Raw genomic sequence first — 23,500 nt, 5'->3', positions numbered from 1 at the left:
CTTTCTACATAACGCTAGGAGTAATGTTCATGTCCAAGATGCAGTATAGCCACTAAATGAGTCTTTCTTTCAGCTACTGCTGGGTTGGGCCCCTTAGGTCATTCCTCAGGGCCTTCCTGCCAGGGTGGGTTCCTCAGGTTGGGGTCTGATGGTTGTTCTTTGGGGCTTCAGAGTTGGGCTTTTTGGTTGCAAAACTTGTCATAGACTCTGGCTTCTAGATCTGATGGCTTGTCGTTCTGACCTTGCAAAGTTCAAAAGGTTATATTTGTCTCCACTGCCCTTCACTTAAAAGCACAAAGAATAGACACCATGGAGAGAGAAGCAGCAAAGGGCCAGGTGCTCATCTGCCCCATTTTGTTGGCCTCTTTGGGAAAGGATAAAGGCCAGAGACCCCTGTCCCACTTGGAGGTTTGTAGCCTGCCTTGCCTCTGAATTCTGTCTAAGCCAGGCAGGAAAGAACCAAATAAACAGCCTTATTTGTGCTGGTTGTTGCCTTTTTGGAATGGACACAAGGTTTGGTTCCACAGCCAACCAATAATCCATTTCTTTACCACATGGTTGGTAGACTGGAGCCAGTTACAGACTGTCAGACACTCTCCGCATCACATCTCAGAGCCCTTCAATTACATAGGATTACCTCTTTCTAGAAGCAGGCTCTCTCCCACCTTAGGATTACATCAGCTAAGCATGCTGTGCCCGCTCACCAGACTCTGATTTACACTGAGAAATGGTAGTGAAGTGGGAGAACATTCCAGGAACATGAATCAGCCAGTGCAATTGCCTCCTGAGACAATCTCTTCCACTTTTGGACAGATCTCCCTTTTTAAGGAGCTTAATTGCACACCAAACACACACATAAATGTATATGTATAAATGCATGTGTGTATATATGTACATATGTACAAATATATGTGTGTGTGTATATATATGTATATATATACATAGATACATATATACACACACATACTTATTTGTGTCTAATAATGGCCATCTCTAGGGCAAGGGGAAGGGAAGGGAAGAAAAAAAGGGGAAAAAAAAAGAAATTTACATGATAACTTTATTATATATTTAAAAAGAATAGCAAGTTGTACATAATAGATTTGCAGTTTCATGTGCAATCATCTTTTCTATTATACTATCTTACAGAAATACTTGCTTTATTCCATAACTTAAAAAGTAAAAATTCTTTGAAAAAGAAGCTTTTTAAAAAAACATCCAGCTAAAATCCAGTAGTTTTCTCACAGTTTCTCAGTCCATCTTATTTATGGTAGAAGTCATCACCCATCTGATAATCATTCTTTGATCAGAACTCCTAGAAATTTTTTTTTCCTCTTTTGTAAAGGAATAATAATTATAAAAGGGGTGCCGGTGGTTTTTTTTTAATAAAATACCCCAAATCTGGTAGTTTGGTTGATGAGGCAACTTTTTCTTTCTCTGTAACTGAAAGAATCTCTTTTTGTAATATGTAAGACTAAAATTGTTCAGGAAGACACCAGAGAAAGTGAGTAAAAACTAAAAACCCCTGTTTCTTGTGACTCTAAATCCCATTTCCCCATGATATCTCTTTGTTCTGTTCAGTTATGTGGCTAGGTTTTTTGCTGAAAATAATACATGCTCATAGTACAGTCATCGATTATTAGACACTAGCCACAGGGGTGGGGACCTGTGGCCTGAAGGCCACATGTGGCTCTCTAGGTCCTCAAGTGCAGCCCTTTGACTGAATCCAAACTTCACAGAACAAATCTCCTTAATAAAAGGATTTGTTTTGTAAAACTTGGACTCAGTCAAAAGGCCTCACCCAAGGACCTGGAAGGCCTAATGTGGCCTCAAGGCTACAGGTTCTGCAACCCCTGCTAGAGATTCAAAGACTGTTAGACCCTCTTGTTTGATTCATGAAGAAATGGGTGGCCAGATGGCAGAAGTGCTTTTTTTGAAGCCCAACAGCAGATGGGATGAGAACCTTTCTCTCCTGACTACTAAGTTTACATACATCCTACTGTACCATACATATCTCTATCACAGAGCATGCAGCATAGCTGGAGATGGCCTTACAAAGGCCTGGGCTGATACTTACTTGTTGAGTACCCATGGGCAAATCACTTATCTTCTCAGGGGCTAATTTCCTCATCTCTAGGAGGTTAATTCTCTTTCTCTTCATCTTCATCTCCTGGCTTCCTTCAAGATCCATCTAAATTCCTACCTTCAAGGAGAAGCCTTTCCTGATCTCCTTTAATGCTAATGACTTTCTTCTGTGGTTATCTCCTTTCTATTTATCCTAGACCTTGTTCATGTATAGTGGTTTGTGTCTCTCCTATTAGAATGGGAGTTCCATGAGGGCAGAAAGTATCTTTTGCTTCTCTTTGTATCCTCAGCATTTAGCACATAACCTGGCACACAGTAGGTGCTTAATAAATGCTTGTTGACTTGACTTGTTGATAATAATACTTGTAGGACTCTCCTTACAGAGTTGTTTTTGAGGCACCTGTGGCACAGGGGCTGGAACTCCAGACCTAGAGTTAGGAAGAACTGAATTGAAATATGACCTCTGATACTACCTGGGTGACCTTGGGCAAATCACTTAACCTTTGTTTGTCTCAGTTTCCTCAAGTGCAAAATGATGACAATGACTTCACCTGCCTTGATGAGTTGTTGTCAGGGTCAAATGAGAAAATATTTGTAGAGGCTTCAATGGCTGGCACATAATAGGTGCTATATAAATAAAACCAATCACTCAATCAACTAATGAAGTTTATTTCCTTTCCTTCCCCTTGTTGCTTGAGTGGAATGAAATCAAGTACTATGTAGACTTTAAAGTACTGTATGAATATCGGATATTGCATTACATTGACATACTGAAAATGACTTTCCTTTGTCACTTGTGGGCTGGCTAAACTTGCCAGTGGGTTTTGATTCTACAAGGAGGGAGAAACATCTGGAAATACTGAACACCAAAACAGTTTATTAGTCTTCCAGGAGAAGTTACAAGGGTGGGAATGACTGGGTAGTCCAGTCCAGCAGCGTAGTGGGGTAAACACACACACTTGCACTAGCAGTAGTCAAGGAGAGGGGGTGGGGTGGTGTTCTGTGTAGGAGGACAGAGAGTACTTATCTCCACTGAGCTGCAATGAGCCTTCTTCCTTCAACAAGAAGGCTTTCCCCATCCCCCTTGATGCTAATGACTTCCTGCTGTGATTATCTCCTCTTTATCCTATACATGTCTTGTTTATACGTAGTGGTTTGTGGGTTGTTTCTCCTATTAGAATGTGAGCTCTTTGAAGGCTTCATCAGTGTCGGGGTGTCTCTGGGTAGAAAGTGACCCTATGCTATTGGAACCTGGGCATTTTATTCCCTCACAGGGACATACCGGTAAAGGGGAAGCCCCAGAGCTTCCAAAGGCAGGTTTTTTGAATGATGCCAGTGTTCCCCCCAGGCCCATTTTCACTAGGGATGAAGGCCTGGACCATTAGTCTAAGGCTTGCTCCCTACTCAAGTGATTCTCTTCTTGGTTTTGTAAAGGGTATGGAATGGGCACTGTTAAGTGGGGCATGGAAGGCAATCCCTGGACAGGGAGAAGAAATAGCAATGGGCCATGTGTAGATCATATATCAAAATTTCACACTTTAACTCCTCTGGCTGGAAGCAAATGAAGAGAAAACCCAGTGGAGATTTACGATTGTGGTGACATGGTTGCCAATGATATCAAATGTATTATTAAAGAAGTCCTTTATTTCACTGTCGCATCACACTCACAAGAGAGAGAAAAATGCAGGCCAGAAATCACAGTAATATGAGAACTCAAAGGAACAGAAGACAAGGAATAAAGTTGAACTTGGTGCATTTTTTTTTCATGTTTTGATGCACATTTAATCATTAAAATTCTGCTGTGAGTCATGACTCTAATATCTGCTCAGCCTTAGAATCTTGGCATTAATTTGAGCTCTTCTCGGGGAGAAAACTGAGCATGGGCAGTAAATATCACCTATTCTGAGTGCCATGTTCTCAGTCATTATTAATTAAATGTCGTGCCCTCGGCATTAACACCTGTTTGCAGTATATTTTAAAGATGATTTCAAGAAAGATTTGCCTGCTCTTGTAAAATCCTTCTTTTTGAATTGAAGAACTTATATGCCCCTTTAACCTGGGAATCACTGTGATTCAAGAGTTAACCTTTGGCCTTGTGGTTTTATTTTCTTCTATTCTGTCTTTAACTTCAATCCCATTTATTTTCTTCTTTAAATACTTTTCATTTCTTACTTGGTTACTCTACTTACTTCACCTTTAGATTGTATTTGAACCTCTTCTCACTTTACCCTTCTGTTTTTCGTTCTTGTCTTTAATATGCTGTCAGTTGTTCATCATTGATTTCTAACCTGTTCTATGTTTGAAAGATGTCTCTGCTTGAACTTGAACTGGAATTTGAGAAGGGAGAAAAATGGTTGGATGATAGGGATAAATATAGATAATGGTCACATGACTACTTTGGTAAAGGGAAATCTCAGGTGTCAGACTGCCTCTACTATTGCAAGTCAGCACCTTCTCCACAACTTATTGTCTTGGAAAATTGCTTGGTGCATTGAGAGGTTAAATGAGTTATCCAGGGATAGTATCAGAGGTAGACCTTGAGTCCAGGGCTTGCTGGATCCAAGGTTGGCATTCTGATGACTTTGCCACGTCAGATAATATTTTAAAAATAAAAACAAACAGATACTGTAGGTAATGGGTATGATATAATGTTGGAAAAGGGTTCTAGTAATTCATAAAGGAAAATGGCTGGCAAGATCATTGAGGACAATGTCCTCAGATGTCTACACATCAATGCACAGAATATGGATAATAAACCAAGTGAACTTGAAATTTTAATACATAGAGGTAAATCTCATAGATATCACGAGACTTGGTAGGATGGAACTCAAAGCTGGAATATGACAATAGAACTACATAATATTCATTTCCAAAGAATGAATCTGATAAAGTGGCAGATAGAATTGTACTGTAGGCCAAAAGAGTATTGTCGAAATGAATCAAAGGAAGCTGAGCATGGTGGCATGATGGAGAACATTTGAATGAGGATGACGGGGAAGGCCTAGATAGTATACAGTTGTGAATCTGTACTTCAGATCACCTAGCCAAATGGAGAGTGATAATACACATCACTAAACTATAATAGAGTTTAAAGTGTAATAATGAGTGGGACTTTATAAACAATTTGGATGGTTGCTGGAGGTCACATACCGCTAAAAGAGAGCATCAGAGTAACCTTTCACTTCATTTATCTCTTGGGAATTATAAAGGAAGCAATGTGATGAGATGCCACTTTGGGCTTAGTTCTAACCAACATAGAAGAAATGGTTGATGAGGGAGAACTGATGAGAACCTTGGAAAAGAAGTCACCATAAAATCATAAAATCTTTATATGGAAAAGACCTTTATATTAGGCCAACCTTGACATTTGACATATGAAGAAACATACCTAGAGAGGTGAATTGACTTCGTTGTTGTTTGTTTCAGTCATATCCCACTCTTCATGACCCCATTTTGGTGTTTTCTTTGCAAAGATAACTGGAGTGGCTTGCCATTTCCTTCTCCAGCTCATTTTTACACGTGAGGAAACTGAGGCAAATGAGCTTGAGTGACTTGCTCAGGATCACACAACTTGTAAATGTCTGAGGCCAGATTTGAACTCATAAAGAGGAGTCTTCCTGATTGCAAGCCCAGTGTTCTGCCCATTTGCACTATCTAGCTGCCAGAATTGACTTAAGCATTGCAAATAATTTATTGTTTGTTTGGTTTTTTTTTTGTGAAAACAGGTGGAAAAAAAACTATTGTAGGCTTTCTCTTGGTGGTGTTGTCAAACTCCTTGGTCGATCCAGTTTCTGGGATCTTTAATTTCCTGTTGCTTCTCCCGTCCTCCAAAGTTGTTCAGATATTATAGTCAGTGCTTTTGTTCTTACATCACTAAGATCTTTCAGTAGCCTGAAATATAATTTGTTCAAGACTGAAGATTTTAATTTAAAGCAATAAGGTAATATCTAAGGTATAATGTGATGTAGTGACAAGAGATCTGACCTCTCTAGATTGGTGGTCATGTGAGTGGAGAAAAGAGAATGTCTGTGAGTAATTGAGAAGGTTGAATGGCTAAGACTTGGCCACTCTTGGGGTGTGGAATGTGAGTAAGAGTGAAGAGTTGAAGATGACTCCTTCATTGTACACCTGTTTGCCTGGAATAATGGTGGTATCCTTGATAGAAATAAGAGTTAAATGGATTGTTGTATTTAGGGGCCACATAATCTGTTCTGTTTTGGATATGTTGAATTTGATGCTAGTGGGCATTCAGATAGAGATGTCTGCCAAGTCTCTGGAGTTATATAAGAGTGGAGCTGAGGAGAGAGATGAAGATTGCATATATAGGTTTGGAGTCATATGAACTGATGAGTATATATAGAGAAGAAAAGAGGGTTTAGCATAGAGCCCTGGGCATACCTATAGTTAAAGGGTGGGGTGTGGGTGTTGACCCTACAAAATGAATTGAAAAAGATTGGTCTGACAGGTTGAAGGAAAATCATGACAGCGATATCAGAAAAGCCCAAAGAAGAATGAGCGTCCAAGGGTAGGGGTGGGTCAATGGTGTCAAATACTGCAGAAATGAATCATGCAACTGTTGAAAGAAGGATGAGGCCTGAGAAGAGCCACCAGATTTAGCAATAACTTATTAGAAAACTTGGAGAGAGCAGTTTATATACAATGGTGGGGTCAGAAGTCATATTGCAAAGAGTAGAGGAGCAGAGAGCTGAGAAAGTTCGTGCAATGAGTATAGATAGCTTTTTCTAGAAGTTTGGTTATAAAGGTGAGGAGAGATCTAGAAATCACAGAATCCCAAAGTTTGAAGTTGATAGAAGCCTCAATGGCTATCTAATCAAATTTACATACCAAAGGAATCCCAACTATAACATAACCAACAAATGGTTGTTCAGTCTCTACTAAAGACCTTTGGGGTGGTGGTGGTGGGGGTGGTGGTGGTGGTGAGCTCACAACCATTAGAGGCAGCCCATTCTAAGGATAATAGCTTGACCAGATTTTAGATTCAGGTAAACACTTTTTTTTTTTTAAGGCAATTGGGGTTAAGTGACTTGTCCAGGGTCACACAGCTAGTAAGTGTCAAGTGTTTGGTCTGAGGCTGGAGTTGAATTCGGGTCCTCTTGACTTCAGGGTCACTGCACCACCTAGCTGCCCCTGTTTTGTTTTTTAAAAAGGATGGGGAAGATCTGAGCATATTTGTAGATAACAGAGAAGGATCTAGTAGATAAGGAGAGGTTGAAAAAGAGGAAGGGAGTTGGGATGACCAAAAGGACAAACTCCTAAGAGAGACAGTAGGGGCCAGCATGGGCAAGGCTCATTCTGAGACTGGAGCAAATTAGAAGGTTCCTGAAAAATCTGAGCTCGTCAGAGATTTCCTTGTGCCATTGTACCATTCTTTTTAGATGCTTCTTGTAAATTCTTCACTGGAAAGATTTTCAATTGTATTCTTTTGAATTTTATTTTTTGAGAGAAGGGGCATAGTAGCTTTTTTCAAATATATGGTGGAATTGTCAGCTAGAAGAGGGACTGATGCGTTCCGTGTAGTTCTAGGAGGCTGAATTAGGATCACTGTATGGGAATTATAGGGAGGTAGCTATTAATTCATGATAAGAATGTAATTTCTAAAAGTTAGAGCTGTTGATAATGGAATAGACTGCAACTAATCCTTTGATACTAAATGAAATTAGTACACATACCCTTTTACCTGTCCTTTATTTTACTTACATTCAGCACTGTATCAATAATGCCCATAGCAGCTTATCCTGACTGGGAAAAGATATGGCTTAGTTTGTCTCTCCAACAGATACTTCTTCAATTCTTTCCAGGGGTTATGGTTTTTCTGGGCTTTGGCAATCCCATTCTGGCGCAAAATGTGAAGCATCTGTGGGCAAAGAGTGGGAATAGTGGTTCATTATTTGTATCTTTGTGCTTATTGGGCCCTGCAGCAATGCTTCTCTAAGTCACTGGATCTTGATTTTTGCTTTGGACTTTCTGATGTTTTAATTGATGAGGAGACAAGATGTTATCACCTATCTCTGCTCCTAGATCTTTGCTTTGAGGGTGTTGAGCATATTAATTTTTTGAGGGAATAAAAAGGGGGCTTGCCTAGTCCATGTATAGTCTTGGACATATGTCTTGTATGCGTCTATTTATTTACATGTTATTTTCTTCCTTTGAATGTGAGCTGCTTCAGGCTATTTGTTTTTGCCTTTCTTTGTATTTCCAGTGCTTAGCACAGCACCTGGCATATAATGAGTTTGATAAATGATTATAGATTGATTGATTGACTCTGTGAGTATGGGGGGTGTTTTTATATGACCCTGAAAATGCTGTCATGTTGTACCTATACGTAAGAGGGGGTTCCCCTCATAAAATTCAGGAAAGTGACAAGCAAGCAAAAAGATAATGATGTATCTTTATGTGTCTATATAATATTTAGTGAAAATGTTTCTGTCTTGAAATCTCTCATACAAAAATATTTTCATTGTAACACATCATCAGAACGTATAGATAACTTGTAACAATCACTAATTTGGGTTGGAATTCTTACCATTCCTCATTCTCATATAGGGATGATATTTAAGGGATAGTGTCCAGAGAAATGTCCAAGTTTGATTTTGTGGTACAGTGGAAAGAACATTGGATTTGGAAGTAGTCTCAGTTTGAATTCCAGTTTTGCTACTGACTTTGGGAGAATCACAGAAATCTTCTGAATCTTCATTTTCTCATCTACAAAATGAGAAGTTTGGACTTAATCGTCTCTAAGGTCCCTTGCAGCTCTGGATCTATGATTATGATTTATCTGATGAGCGGATTGGCTCTCTGAGGTCCTTTCAGGTCCTGAAATTCTAATTGTTATGGTTCCATGAAAACAAACTGATTTAATTTCTTATATTCTCGCATCTGCATATCCATACTTTTTTTTTTTGCATGCCTTTGGGCTTTTGATCACACTCTTGTAGGTGAGATTTGGCAGACTCAAACTGAGTAAACCATTTATGATGATTTATAGCTGTCAGGAAACAAAGTGAGATGTATTTGCCCTCTGTTAGAATAAAATCTGGGGCAGAAAACGTCTCTGCACAGCTGCCATTTAGATTCTGAAAATTATCCACCGTAACTTCAGTTCATGATTGGTCTTTTTCTCTTCTTTTCTCTAGATATTCAGAATCTAAGTGAAGAGAAGAAGGAAGGCCTCAGGCATCTTGCTGTGACTTTGCAACTTTACTTGAAAGAGGAGATCCACGATGCCTCTCAACTGCCACCTGCCTTTGACATTTTTGAATCCTTCGCAAAAGTAAGTGATGTGTTTGGTATACACCAGAATGAACATTCTCCTGCCTTATTTTGTTGACTGTTCTGGATCCTCGTACCTAGAAACCTCTTTGGAAAGTTCAGTGGCACAAGGTGCTTTATTTCTCACCAGCCTCCATTTAATGGCTAGGTAGCTTATTGCCCATTTGGGAAAAGGGGCAATTATCTTTTTTTTTTCTGGATACCAGTGTTCTTGTTATTAAGTTGACTGTGCTAAATGACTCCACAGTAGTCTGCACCAACTCCTCCCCAATGACAACAGAGCATTCCCTTGCTCCTCACCAACAGGGTCTAATTCAGCATTGTTGTTGTTGAGTTGTTTCAATTGTGTCTGACTCTCTGTGACCCCATTTGGGGTTTTCTTGGCAGAGATACTGAAGTGGTTTGCCACTTCCTTTTCCATTTTGTCATGGGATGATTGTTTTCTTAAAGACCCCCCTGCCCCAACGTGAAGAATGTCCTATGAAACCATTACTGATTAAATTGGCATAAGCAGATGCAATAAAAGGCACTTTTTAAAAATAACGTGAAAATATAATGAAGCTTTTGATGTGGAAAAATTATAGATTACAAAAATCCTGTTGGATGGTTCAGGTAATTAAAGCAGAAGATTAAATGCTTGACTTTTTGGATTGCACATATTCATGTAAAATGTAAAATCACACATTTGAGGAGGAATTAAGCTTCTGTTTGCTTATTTTTAAGTATATTTTCAAAGATGTACAGCTCCCAGGAAGGATGTTGCACTGTGTTCTTATGTCCACCTGTTCTGTAGAAGCATAAACGTAGACAGTGGGGAAACTATGGTTTTAGCTATCTTTTCATAATGGAATTAGCATCTTTGGAAGATAAATTTGCTATTATCTGATTGTATTGTCTTAGCATTAAAACTCATTTGTTTTGTAATTTGGGACTGATTTTGAAATTTGTGGAATGATTGTTGGCTTATATCATCCTTAAGAATATTGGGCATTTCTACTTTTTTCTCCTTATTCCTTCTGAGGATTACAATCAGTAATACTGTGTACCTAGCATACTCCATTTAGTCTATTAAAGAAGCACTGTCTTCAAATAATGTGTCTTGAGTAAGCTAAGCAATCAAAAGAAAGCAATGACCATGAGATGATAAAAATGGATCATCCCATGGTATAGGGAACTCACTTCTTCACAAGCCAGTCTGTCTGTTCCATTGCTGGACAGTCCACCTTAATGGAAAGCTCACCCTTGGGATGAGTTAAAATCTGCCACTCTATACTTTCTAGTTATTTGTTCTAGAAAGAAATAACTTCAGTTGATGTTAAAAAAAAAAAAACAACCACAAAACAAACAAACAAAAAAAAACACCTCTCTCTCTTTGACTGAACCACTAGGTTCAATATGTTTGAGAGCCACCAAGCCTTTTGTTGTTATCACCACAGAAGATGGGGGGAAAGTCATTTGGTGTTTTCACTAGGAGATGCCTAATCAGACTTGTGATGATTATTGCTATAAGTGAGATGGTTTGAGAATCTACTGGGGAAAAGATGGGTTTGAGCTTGATAAAAGAAATAGCTTCCTAACAGTTGGAACTGTCCCACAGTAGAATGAGCTGCCTCAGGAGACAGTTGGCTCTTCATCCCTGGAGGGAGGTCTCCCCCATTTGAGGTTGGATAGAGATATTATCCAGGAGATACATTTTTAATTTTAACAGGACAGAGAACTCTGTCATTATACAGTATGTGTGCAACAGTTTCTGGATGACACGTTCATAGACCAGTGGATTGGTAGTGGAGGACCTCTAGCTTGGGCACCTTTGTCACCTGATCTTTTTCTTGTTGGGGTCATATCAAAACTGTCACGCAAAATCTCATTCTTTGGATGATCATACAGCTAGGATTGTAAATTCAACCTTTCCAGTTACTGAGCACCACTTGGTAAAATTTTTACAATGTCTGAAAGTTGACTAGAGGGATATTTTAAATTTTCAGAATGTTAAATGACCTTTTAAGTTTGTAGCATTTATATGTTTGAAGTTATTAAATCATAAAACTACACTAACACTTTTGAGTCATGATATGCATATATACATACATGCATGCATGCATATATATGTATAAACTTACAAAAAACATGCTAGACTAATTGAATCCTGGTAGTGTTCTTGTTTGTCAGCAGGCAAGTTGTTTATAGAAACAATACAGTGGGAGAATTCTGGAGTTTCCCTGCCCAGTGATCAAATGAGATAATATTTGTAAAGAGCTTAGCACCATGCCTGGCCTATAGTTGGTATTATATGAAAACTTGTTCCCTTCCCGTCCTTTCCCCCTGTACCCAACCACTTTTAGATAACTTTTGAAAAATGTTGCCTTTACCCTAATTTGTTGCTATTTTGGCTTTTTTGTTGGCTTCTGGGCCTTTGATATATACACACATACACATGTATAGTTTTTCATATATACCCATATATATTTAATATTTGTTATCATCCCAAATAGAAAACTTTAAACATCAGAATATTGTAGTTAGAAAAAGGGATTCATTTATAATCTTAGAGAATGTTTATTATATATATGAACTCCTTATGCCATATGTTGTGGTGGGTAGAGTACTGTACATGGAGTTAGGAAAGCTTGGGTTCAGATCTGACCATGACTTCTGAGCTTCAGTTTTCCTCATCCATAAAATGGGAGTGATATATGTAGTATCTCTTTCACAAGGCTCAAATAGATTCAAATATGATAGGGTATGTAAAGCACTTTGTAAGCTTAAAAAATGCTATGTAAATCCTATTGACTATTATTGTTAGAAACTCTTGGCATTTTAAGGGACAGTCAATGCCATGATCAGGTCAGGTAGGTGTGGATACTCTTCAAAACTACTCAGCATTTTGGCAGGTTTTCTTCCTTTTTCCTTCCTCCCTTCCATCCATTAAGAATATTTACTATTTGTGGATGTATATCAGGATGCCAAACTGCTGAGTAGTTTTGAAGAGGATCTATAACCTACCTGATCATGACATTGACTGTCCCTTGAAATGCCAAGAGTTTCTAAAATCATGTTTTTATTTTTTTTCAGTTAACAGGCATTTATTTTCTTGTCTTCGTACCTTCTCCTCCTCCCCTATGGAAAGCAAAACCAAAAAGAAATAAGTATGCATAGTTAATAAAAACAAACTCCTGCGTTGTCTATGTCCAAAATGTATGCCTTGTTCTATACATTGAGTCCATTGCTGCTCTGTCAGTAGCAACCAACCCTTCCTTTTCTAGTTCTTCCATACTACAAAAAAAACCCCCAAAACAAAACAACAACAACAGCAACCCTGCTATAAATGTATTGTTGTAATATGGATCCTTCTCCTCTTTCTTTGCTCTCTTTGGGGAGGAGGTCTTGTGATGACCAGTTGTTGAGGCAGTGAATGATAGGAGATAGAACTTCCTTGGCTTCAGTCTGCAGTGGACAGAAGTCATTTGCCATTGTCCTAATTCTCAGGCAGCTCTAGGAGATGACTGGTGATTCCAGACTAGTTTGGGAAACAATCATTAAGAAATTAAAACGTGAAACTCTAGAGAACTCATTGATTAATAAAGTGCTTCTTATGCGTGCATCCAAAAGGGAGGAACTTGTCTTTCCCAAAATGCAAAAAGGGGTTTAGCATATTATGCTGAATAACTGAGACACCATATACATTGACATTTTTGCAACATTGTGTATTAATCATTATTTGGTGATAGTTGGTAATACTCCAAACTTTACGCCATTAGATTTGGTTATGAATTTGCTTTATGTGTGATGGATACAATAAATCAGGCATCTTTGTTGTTGTTCAGGTAATTTTTTTCCATTGGGCTGTTTTCCCTGGTGCTGTATGGGGCTGTTTTCTTGCTATGGTAGCTTCCTTTGATCAAAACATATTTAGTAAACTGATTAGAAATATGATAAATTTTAAGTCATAATATAGTAAACTGATTAGCAGTATAACGTAATCCAAAAATAAACACTGAAGTTGGAAGTAGTAGTAATACGAACCATAAATAGATTTTTAGTCATTTAAGAGCTCTGCAAAATGCTTTTCAACCTCATAGTCCTATGTTTTCTTCCCTGGAAATTTTTGTTAGAAATCTAACATCTGTTTAAAAATTCAACTACTTTTTTTTTTATCCTCTAAATTCCCTTCCAAAACTAAATAACAACTCCCCTGGTAGAGAGCTATTTTTGTGTTTTGAGGTCCCATATGTAACTTTTGGAGTTTCTATTCTGAAATCAACTTCTTATAGGTATTTGTTGAAATTGATTTCACAGTTCATACTATAGATGTAAGAAATTTGAAATTGAGGATCGTAGAAGACATCTAGTAGATGGTATTTACGTTTCATTTTCAATCACAGTTTCTTAGTCAAAAAATGTACTTTTGGTGGAGTTGGAAGAGAAATGAAGAATATGTCAAAATCAACACTTGCTTACCCTCTTCTTCTTCCAACTTGGAAAATGACTTTGATTTAGAAGTTGGGTAGCAATGTGAGTTACTGGAAATAGGTCTTTAAAAGAATACCTATTTTTTTTTTAGCAATATTGATTTTTAAATATTATGTTAAATCAGAATTATACACTGACTGGTTGACTTCTGTTAACACATCTTAAATGCATCCAAAGCCAATAGGCATAGGATGTAAATAAATCACCTTCCCTGAGACTTGCTCCAACCTCCTGTGTTTATGAAAGCATAAATCAACAGGGAAGAAAAATGACCAAATTATACCTACTCTAAGAATCCCTACTATTCTTAGGAGAAATGCGCCTCAGCATCTAGCAAAGGCAAAACTGATTATGAATCATATTCATTTTTGAACTTTCCATTTTGCTTCATCCATTCTCATTTAAATTGGAGCCGGCAGTGTCCCATTCCCTCAATATGGCCAGCGGTCTCATTTGTTAGAAGAATATCACCTTTGTCGTTGTTCCGAAAGGTCAATGAGTGCATCCGTTTGTCCCCTGCAGGGCTTCGGGTTCACCTGGGACCAGATTTTAGAGGCTCTTTGCTGATGAGCTCAGTTTGATTTCATGGCGGCAGCCCTGTACAAAGTAGTAAAGGAAGCAAGCTTTTGAATTAATAAAATGATGAATTATCTAATTACAAAGTTGATGTGAAATGACAGTATGATAACTTTGACTGCATTACTAAATGATCCCAGTGCCTGATCAAATGTGCTTGGGCTCCATTAAGGAAAATACACCATTAAATATTTAGGACTGAAAGCAAGCTGACACACCAGGATAGCTAACCTCTGATCGCTGGCATGTGCAGGGGAGGTGGCAGTTAGATGAGACCTCTCCAGCATATGCTGAGCATTTAGTTGCCGGGATGACATTGTTCCCCTGGTTTTAAGTAAAGCATGAGAAAAGCCAAGATGCTCAAATGCACAGAGATCCTGGTATTCTAATTATAAAATGCTGATGCCAGTATGATGTATATGGTCTATGTTTTTTCCATTATTATTGACAACAAATTAATTCTCTGAAAGGATTCTTTTAGGCAAATGATCTTGAGGACATTCTTTAGCATTCAAGGACTGACAGTGATTTCCTAACTTTTTGAAGGAAGCGTTGGCTTTTAAAGTACATGATAAAAATATTTTTTATTATGGAGGTATACTCTTCTATATTTTGGTATCGATATTTCGGTATGAAATTGACACAAATAACCTGTGAGAAATTTGTGTGTCTATTTCAGAATAAGAAATAATAATTTAATAACTACTACTACTACTGCTACTACTACTACTACTACTAAATAGCTAACATTTATGTGGTGCTATAAAGTTTTACAAAAGGCTTTTCAAATATTCTCTTATTTTCTCCTCACAACAACCCTGTGAGGTAGCTGCTGTTATTATCCCCACTTTTATACATGAGAAAAATTGAGGCAGAGTTTAAGTGACTTGCCCAGGGTCACATAACTAATAAAAGTCTGAAGCAGAATTTTAACTCAGATCTTTCTCCTGTACTCCAGGTTCAGTGCCTACCCACTGCGTCTTGGCAACTAATTCCCAATTAACTGTTAAAGTAGGGAAGGACATTCTTTTTGAGTGTTTTTGTTAACGCTAGTGTTCAGAAAACCACTTTAATCACGTAATCAACAAGTATTAGTTAAGAGCTCACTTTGTATTAGGCACTGTGCTAAACCTAGTAGGAATACAAAGAAAAAAGTGAAAACAGTCCTTGACTTCAGAGAGCTTACATTCTCATGGAAGAGATAATGTTCTCATAAATAGATACATACAAAATAGATAGAAAGTAACCTTAGAGGATTATTTTATTTATTTAAGGTTTTCTGCTCTAATTAGAGCTGCTAATAAGAGCTGTTTGAAAATTCCAATGTTCTTGTCAAATACAAACAATGTTTTTATTAAGTAAAGGTCAGAATTTGTCGATGTTGTTGTTGTTGTTGGGTTGTGTCCGATTCTTCATGACTGCATTTGGGGTTTTCTTGGCAAAGATACTGGAGTAGTTTGCCATTTTCTTCTCCAGCTCATTTTATAGATGAGAAAACTGAGGAAAACAGGATTAAGTGATTTGCCCAAGGTAATAGAGCTAGTATCTGAGGTTGGATTTGAACTCATGAAGATGAGTCTTCCTGATTCCAAGCCCAGTGCTCTATGCACTGCTCCACTTAGCTGCCAACAAAAAAGGTCAGAAACCTTCAATTAAATAGACTTAAAAGTAGAAACAAGTCATTTTGCTAATTGCTCTTCTACAGTATTGACATTTGTATGTGTTTGGTGGTTGTGGCATTTAAGTGTAGGATACAAAATGTAGGCTGTTGTGGATAGAGTCCTTCAGACTCCTCGTATCTATAAATGAAATAATACATAATAGAGCTCTGTGTGTGTATGTATGTGTATTATTTAGAAATACTGATCAGTATTGTTGGAAAGGACTGTGAATCTGGAGTCACAGAATCTGATTTTGGGTTTTGAAGTCCTGCTCTGCCACTGGCCCCGGCATTATTATCCCTACTTTATAGATGAGTAAATTGAGGCATTCAGAGGCTAAGTGACTTGCCCAGAGTCACACAACTAATAAGTGTCTGAGGTCACATTTGAACTCGGATCTTTCTGACTCCAAGCCCAGTGCTCTATCCACTGTGCCACCTACCTGCTGCTTGTTTAAATAATCTCTCCAGTTCCTTCTAGCTTCAGTTCTCATGTTCACATAGTCCATGACAATTTAGGACCCAGAATTATTCTAATATACAAAGATCCAGGTAATCTTCAATACACCTGATGACCTGCTCCTTTCCCTGACCTTAGCCCTGTTTATACCAGCTTTTTCTGCCTGTTCTGCTCACTGACTCTATCATTTCTGTGGCTGCCACTACTATTGATAATAACAGTGTGTCAAGAAACTGGTGACTTCTGTATCAAAGAGTGGGTTGGCCATGATGTGAGAGCCATAGAACTTTGAGTCACATAGGTGAGCTCTAGATAAGTGAGTTTACATTATAACTGTTTTTGTTTTTGCTTTTTTTTTTTTAGGTGCTTAAATTGGATAGGACCCTTTGTGTGTGTGTGGTTTGTCTTTCATTCTAGAAGAGGACCATGAGGGAGATGATGACATGACTTTCGATTGACTTTGATTTGAGTGTGCTGTGCAAAGTCACCAGCCTCACTTTCTCCTCCAGAGCCATCTGGACCCAGTGGCCAGATATTGATCAGGATGACTGGGGATGGCCCAGGATGCAGTGGGAGACCTTGGCCCTTTTAAGCTAAGGTATTTTCGGGTTCTCACTTTGAGTGAGGTAACGCCCATTCAGTGAATAGGCCTCTCTAAGAAGTGAGTCAAGGGATGGCCCCTTTAAACAAACAAACAAACAAACAAACAAATAAAATCAAACTGGTAGGGGAAGAGCCTCAGGGTTGCTGGCCAGAAGAGAAACAGTTCCTATTTACTTTCATTTTGAGCCTGGTGGGCCCCCAAAAAATCCATTAAGTGGTGCTTGGGCAGGGCAGGGCCCTATTGTTGTCCTATCCATTTCAGGACCTTTTACAGAAAGTTAAGGTGAAGTACTTTCCTAGCCATAGCTAGTATAGGGTGACTATGTGGTAGGGGACAGGCTCTTCCTGATGGCAGTCATGTCCAATGATCTCCTGACTCCCTTTCCTGGCCCTACTTTGGCATTCTTTCTGTCCCAACACTGTTGAGCCTCTCTTGAGGGGGCCTGACTTTTCCCCAGTTACGTCCCCTATCTGCCATCTGTTTCTTTTCTGCCTTTTCCCAGCAGGTGGAGGGACTGGGATCATTGCCCTTACCTATCTTCTGCTGGAGGCCTTTCTGTCTACCTGTCATTCTCCACCCCCTCCGCCTTCTAGTATATTCCCTCTGAGATTTTGACTATATGTATCTTGTATGTACATAGTTACTTGCATATTGCCTCCCCATTAGAATGCGAGCTGCTCTAGGGGCGAGACTGCCTAATTTTCTCTGTATAGCCAGGGCTTAGTAGAGTCTCTGCACATAGTAAGTGCACAAGTAATACTTGTTGACTGACTGACTGATGAGAGGTAGTGGGCCACATTCTCTCAGGACCACCTACTTTTCTGCTGTCCTCAGCTGTATACTGGTACAGGAGACTGAATCCAATGGGATAGGCTGTCCTTTGCACCCTATGCCTTGCCCACCTGGGATCAGCAATGATGTAGGTGGCTTGCTGACTGAGGCAGGATCTTAAGGCTTTCCTGCACTTCAAATGAATTTTCCCTGGCTTGCCCTGATTCCTTTCCTGGCAGCCTCCTTTGTGGTAGTTTCCTAGGGTCTCCAACCTCAGAGTATGTCCAAGAGTTTCTGTCTCCTTTGCTCTCCTATGGTCACCCTGGTTCTTTCCTTCCTGGGGGCCTTGAGGTCTGAGGTTATACGGCTGTTAGTACTTGCATCTCGGATGCCTGAGAAATAGATCTAATATTTATAAAAACAATTCTCTATAGCTGGGCATCACACTGATACTTTTCTTTTTCTTTTTCAGAAAGAAGGTTGTAAACTTTAGTTACAGCAATAATGGTTTTGAGAGAGACCAAAGAGATTATTCAGTCTTTTCTTTCCTGTCAAGGTTGCACCTAAACAACCAGTCAGAAAACTATTCACTGTTTTCTAAAACTACTGCGAAAATGATCCCTGATCATTTCAGAGCCCTACAGTACATTTAGCCAAGAAGTTCTGCTTACTATGTAATTTAGATCCTTTATTTTTATCCATTCATCAATCAGTAAATTTTATTATGTACTTTCTGTGTGCAAGACACTGTCCTAGGTGAAAGAGACAGAGAGACAAAGAGACAGAGTGAGAGGGAAGGAGAGAGAGGAAGGGGAGGTGAGAGAGAGAGAGAGAGAAAGCTCGAAAGAGAGAGAGAGAGAACAAAAAGAAGTAGCCCTACTCCTGAATTCAAAGAACTTCTTCTTGTCTATTAGGGTAGATAACATGTATATCCATCCATCCAGCCAGCATTTATCCAGCCCTGACTCTGTGTAATGCTTTATGGTAGGCACTGGAGCAGATCCAAGGATGTATGTATGTATGTATGTGTATGTGTGTATGTGTATATGTGCATATGTGTATACATACATACATATACATATACATACATATATGTATGTATATGTAAATGGTTCCTGCCCACAAAGAGCTTATAACATAAACACATTGCAGTTTAGCTGCACTAATTAATATTAATTAATAGAGTTTTATCTTTTGTAACAGAAAACATCTTGTACATCCTACAGAGGCAGCATGGCTTAGGGAATAGACAGATGACGTAGAAGCCAGACCTGGATTCAAGCCCTACCTCTAGCAGGCAGTGGCTATATGGTCCTGTTTTCAGAGGGTTTTTTCTCACCTGCGGTGAAATCACAAGTCCAGTCTCCATTACATTTTAAACTGTAAAGTGCTACATACATATGAGCGATTCCGTAGTATCCTTTTTAGGCCTTCTATCTCTCGGGCAGGTTTTTTAAAAAATTCTTTGCCACTTCAATGCTAACAATATCACTGAAAAACAGCCATATCCATTTATCGTACCTCAAGGATCCCAGGATCCCAAGCAGTAAGCTTGGAGGCAGACTTCTTAGCTGCCAGAGCTCACACTACAGCTGTTCTAAGCACCTGATGGATGCTCAATAAATAATTATTGAATTGAATTGAATCGTGTACATGATTTGAATGTATTTCTGCCCTGCCCATAGATGTTGATAATTGGATCTCTGTGAGATATCTGTAAAGCACTTAACATAGTTCGTGGCATGTAGTAGGTGCTTAATAATGTTTGTTCCTCCTACTTTGAAGGCTTAACTTTTGGATTTTATGAGTAGTAGTACCAGATGACACTATGTCGTTAAGAGCATAGCACTCCTACTAGATGCAGGTATTAATGAAAAGAATGAGTTGGCATGCTCCAAGTGAATGCTGACCTCAGTTATAAGGGTGACTAGGTGAGTTTTGTCTTAAGTAGCCACAGTATCTTAGTTCCATCCACTTTTAGCCTATTGAAGGCACCTCCTCATCTCTTCCTCAGGTGCTCAGTGTCTTCATTTTCTTGATCTGGAATCCATTCACAAGTACAGATGACTGATAATTGTTGAATGAATGAATAAAAAACACTGCAAGCCACACAATGTGCTAAATGTCGAACATACAGTTACCTTTACTATAGCGTCACAGGGGTGTTAGTCAAAAAGAGACAGTTGGTTTATCTTTCTCGGTCTTCTTTTCCTGACCTGTGAAATGAGAGGGTTGAGCTAGATTATCTCATGGTTCTTCCAGGCATAAAATTCTACCACACTATGGTAAGATGGTCTTAGAATTTTCCCCAGAGGAAAGAAGTGTGGCTTATTATTTAAAATATCATACCTCTCCACAGTGACATTTTTGTTGTAAATCCTAATTTTACCAACTGGTTGGCATTTGAATAGTAATCACTGAAACACAGACTTTCTGTTTGCTTCCCACAGGGGTTAACTAGAAGCATTGGGTAGAAGAGAAGTAGATTTAGGTTTGTTGTAAGGGAAAAGGGAAAACTTTCAACAACCAGAACTTTCCAAAAGTGGAATGAACTGCCCCTAGAGGTAGGGGGCTGCCCCTCATTAGAGACATGTAGCTAAAGAAGACGGCAACTTCAACCCAGGACTTCCTGATTCAGAGGCCACTTGTCCAATAAATTGTAGAGTGAATTTATTGTTCAGGTATGGGTTGGTCTGGATGGCTACTGAGGTCTCTCCCAGCTCTAGATATTTGACCCTGTGATCTTTAAATTGATAATAACCCAAGAAAAGAATGTTAGGCACAATCAAACATAGCCTGAGGATTTTAAAAAATAGATTTGAAAAGGTTTCAGATAAATTATACGCTATTTCTCTTTGTTACCTGCTGAGTTAAGGTCAGACGTCTTAGCCCATCATTCAAGGCCTTCCACAATTTGGCCCCACACTGTAAGCTTTACCCATGTAATCAGTGCTCCAACCAGACTATATTCAAAAGGCTAAAGATACAGTAATTGAGCTCTCATGTAGAATTTCTCAGAGAAGAGGTGAAATGATATTTTTGGGAGTCCTTCCTAGTGCCTTTAAGATTGCTTGATTGAGGATGTCCCTCATTTGGCTCATGTAGAGGGAGAACCCTGGGCAAGTCACTTAACTCCATTTGCCTCAGTTTCCTCATTTTTAGAAAATGATTTGGAAAAGGAAATGGCAAAAACCACTGCAGTATCTTTGCCAAGAAAACCCCAAATAAGGTCATAAAGAGTTGGACACGACTGAAAAACAACAAAGGGAAGATGTTGATTGTTATACCCCATGCACTGTAAGATGACTAGATATGCATGAGCTCCACAGTGGTTTTGAAAAAGATGAAAACCCCTGGACCTCACTTCAATGCTGGACACCAGAAGGAAATTTATTTTGCTTTGATAGATGAGAAAAGAGAATTGATGTGCCTGGGGTCATATACTGTGATGGAGTAGACATTGGTCCCTTGAGACCCACTGAGATTCTTTGATCTCTGTATCATTCTACATTTAAAAATATAAAAAAGAGAGAGGGAAAAAAGTTTATGACACATCTGGCATCTTTCTAGTATTTTTTCTTCCGGATTTTGCTTTTCTTGCCTTCTGTTCCATGTGATTGATTTATCATTTCACTGAAGTTAAAAACAAGGGATTTAGCTAGACTAAGCAAAGTTTAATTACATTTTCAGGAGGAAAATAATAACCCCTGGTGAGCGAGGAATGACAGTCATGGCTTTTGTGTCTCCAGTTTGTGTCAAGTGACTACTAAATATGAACTTCCTACTGAGAGTGGCTGGTTGGTAGAATAAGGCTATTCTCATTCTCGTTCCTCTCCATATGCCAACCCTGCTCCCGTTTTACCAGCCAATCAGACCTATCAACATCTGGAACTTCCTAATTATTTTTTAAAATGCAATGCTTTTCATCTGAGGGGAGGTGGTAAACATTTGCACATGGATGGGGCAGTGGTGTGGGCAGCTGGCTCCCTTGGTCAATCAGTCAATCAAGTAGCATTTACTAACTGCTTACTATGTGCCAGGTACTGTTGGTTGTTATCCTTTGTTCTTGAAGAGGACCAAAATGACATCACTATGCCAGAGTCAAGTTACATTGTGTCTGACTATGGCTGATCAGACCCGTATGAGCTCAGAATGTTCTACCACAGGTTGGGCACAAATAGTCCATGTGAAGATTTGGGGTGAGTTCTCTAAATTTGCACATCTCATGTTTCTTTTGAGCTACTTCAAATCTGCTTTGCTCATAGAGCACAGCTCCTTCTTTAATGAGGGCACGCCATGCTGAGTGGTCCTGTGTTAGTGTCTCCCATGTCACTCAATCAGTTCTAAAGTTCCTCAGAGAGACCTTGAGAGGGTCCTTGTATTGCTTCTTCTGACTACCATGTGAATGCTTGCCCTGTGTGAGTTCTCCATAAAATAGTCTTTTTGGCAAGCATGCGTTTCACATTCAAACAATGTGGCCAGTCCATTGGAGTTGTGCTTTCTGTAGCAGAGTTTGAATGCTTGGCAGTTTTGTTTGAGAAAGGACCTCAGTGTCTAGTATTCTATCCTGCCAAGTGATCTTCAGAATCTTTCTAAGACAATTCAAATGGAAGTGATTCAGTTTCCTGACATAGCGCTGGTATACTGTCCAGGTTTCACAGGCATGCAGCAGTGAGGTCAGCACAACAGCTCTGTAGACCTTCAGCTTAGTAGTCAGTCTAATACCTCTTCTCTCCCACACTTTCCTTTCTTTGGAGCCTCCCAACCACTGAGCTAGCTCTGGCAATGTGTGGGTCAACTTCATTATCATTGAAGCTATTTATGGGCCAAAGACCTATGGTGTATCTCAACTGCTCAGTGCTGATGGAGCCACATTGATCAGTGATAAAGACACTAGAGAGATGGGCTGAACACTTCCATAGTGTTCTCAACAGACTGTCATCAAACAATGCTAAAGTTATGGACCATTTGCCTCAGGTTGAAGTCTATTCCTTCCTAGCTGAAGTTCAACTGAAGAAGTTTTGAATGCCATTAGACTCCTTTCATGTGGTAAAGCACCTGGTGCTGATTCTATTCCAGCTGAGATTTACAAGGTAGGGGATCCATTGCTCATACAAAAGCTGACTGAAAATTTCCAGGTTACATGGTAAGAGGAGGTTATTTCCAGGAGTTCAAGGATACCTCCATTGTCCATCTCTTTAAAGGTAAAGGAAGTAGATTGTCCTATGATAATCATGGGTGTCTCTCTCTTAGTCATTGCTGGCAAGATTCTTGCCAGAGTCCTCCTTAATAGACTGATCCTTCACCTGGAAAATGGACATCCACCTGAGAGCCAGATACTGTGCTGACTTAGGGAATACAAATATATGCAGAAAGAAATATAATCCCTGTCCCCCAGGAACTTACATTCTTCCCCCTCCTCCATTTAATAGTATTTTTTTTAATCACACATAAAGATAATTTTCAACATTTGTTTTATAAGATCATGAGTTCCAATTTTTTTCTCCTTCCCTCCCCCCTCCCCAGAATGGTAAGCAATCTGATATAGGCTATACATGTACAATCATATTAAACATATTTCTACATT

The 23,500-nt window shown here is 39.1% G+C and overlaps 1 protein-coding gene across 1 annotated transcript in view; it reads left to right on the top strand.

The window, feature by feature from the left end:
• Positions 1 to 23,500, top strand: part of LOC114049838 (histone-lysine N-methyltransferase SMYD3-like) — a 1,050,735-nt gene that overhangs the window by 206,876 nt on the left and 820,359 nt on the right. The window contains exon 5 of the mRNA XM_027871264.1: positions 9,237 to 9,373. Within this exon, the coding sequence (XP_027727065.1) occupies positions 9,237 to 9,373 (137 nt within the window). The remainder of the gene's footprint in view (positions 1 to 9,236; positions 9,374 to 23,500) is intronic.

The sequence above is a fragment of the Vombatus ursinus genome, unplaced genomic scaffold (assembly GCF_900497805.2).
Source record: "Vombatus ursinus unplaced genomic scaffold, bare-nosed wombat genome assembly UNPS02014798.1, whole genome shotgun sequence".
Taxonomy (NCBI): Eukaryota; Metazoa; Chordata; class Mammalia; order Diprotodontia; family Vombatidae; genus Vombatus; species Vombatus ursinus.
Note: the sequence above shows the minus strand (reverse complement) of the source record. Positions and strands in the feature narration are given on the sequence as shown.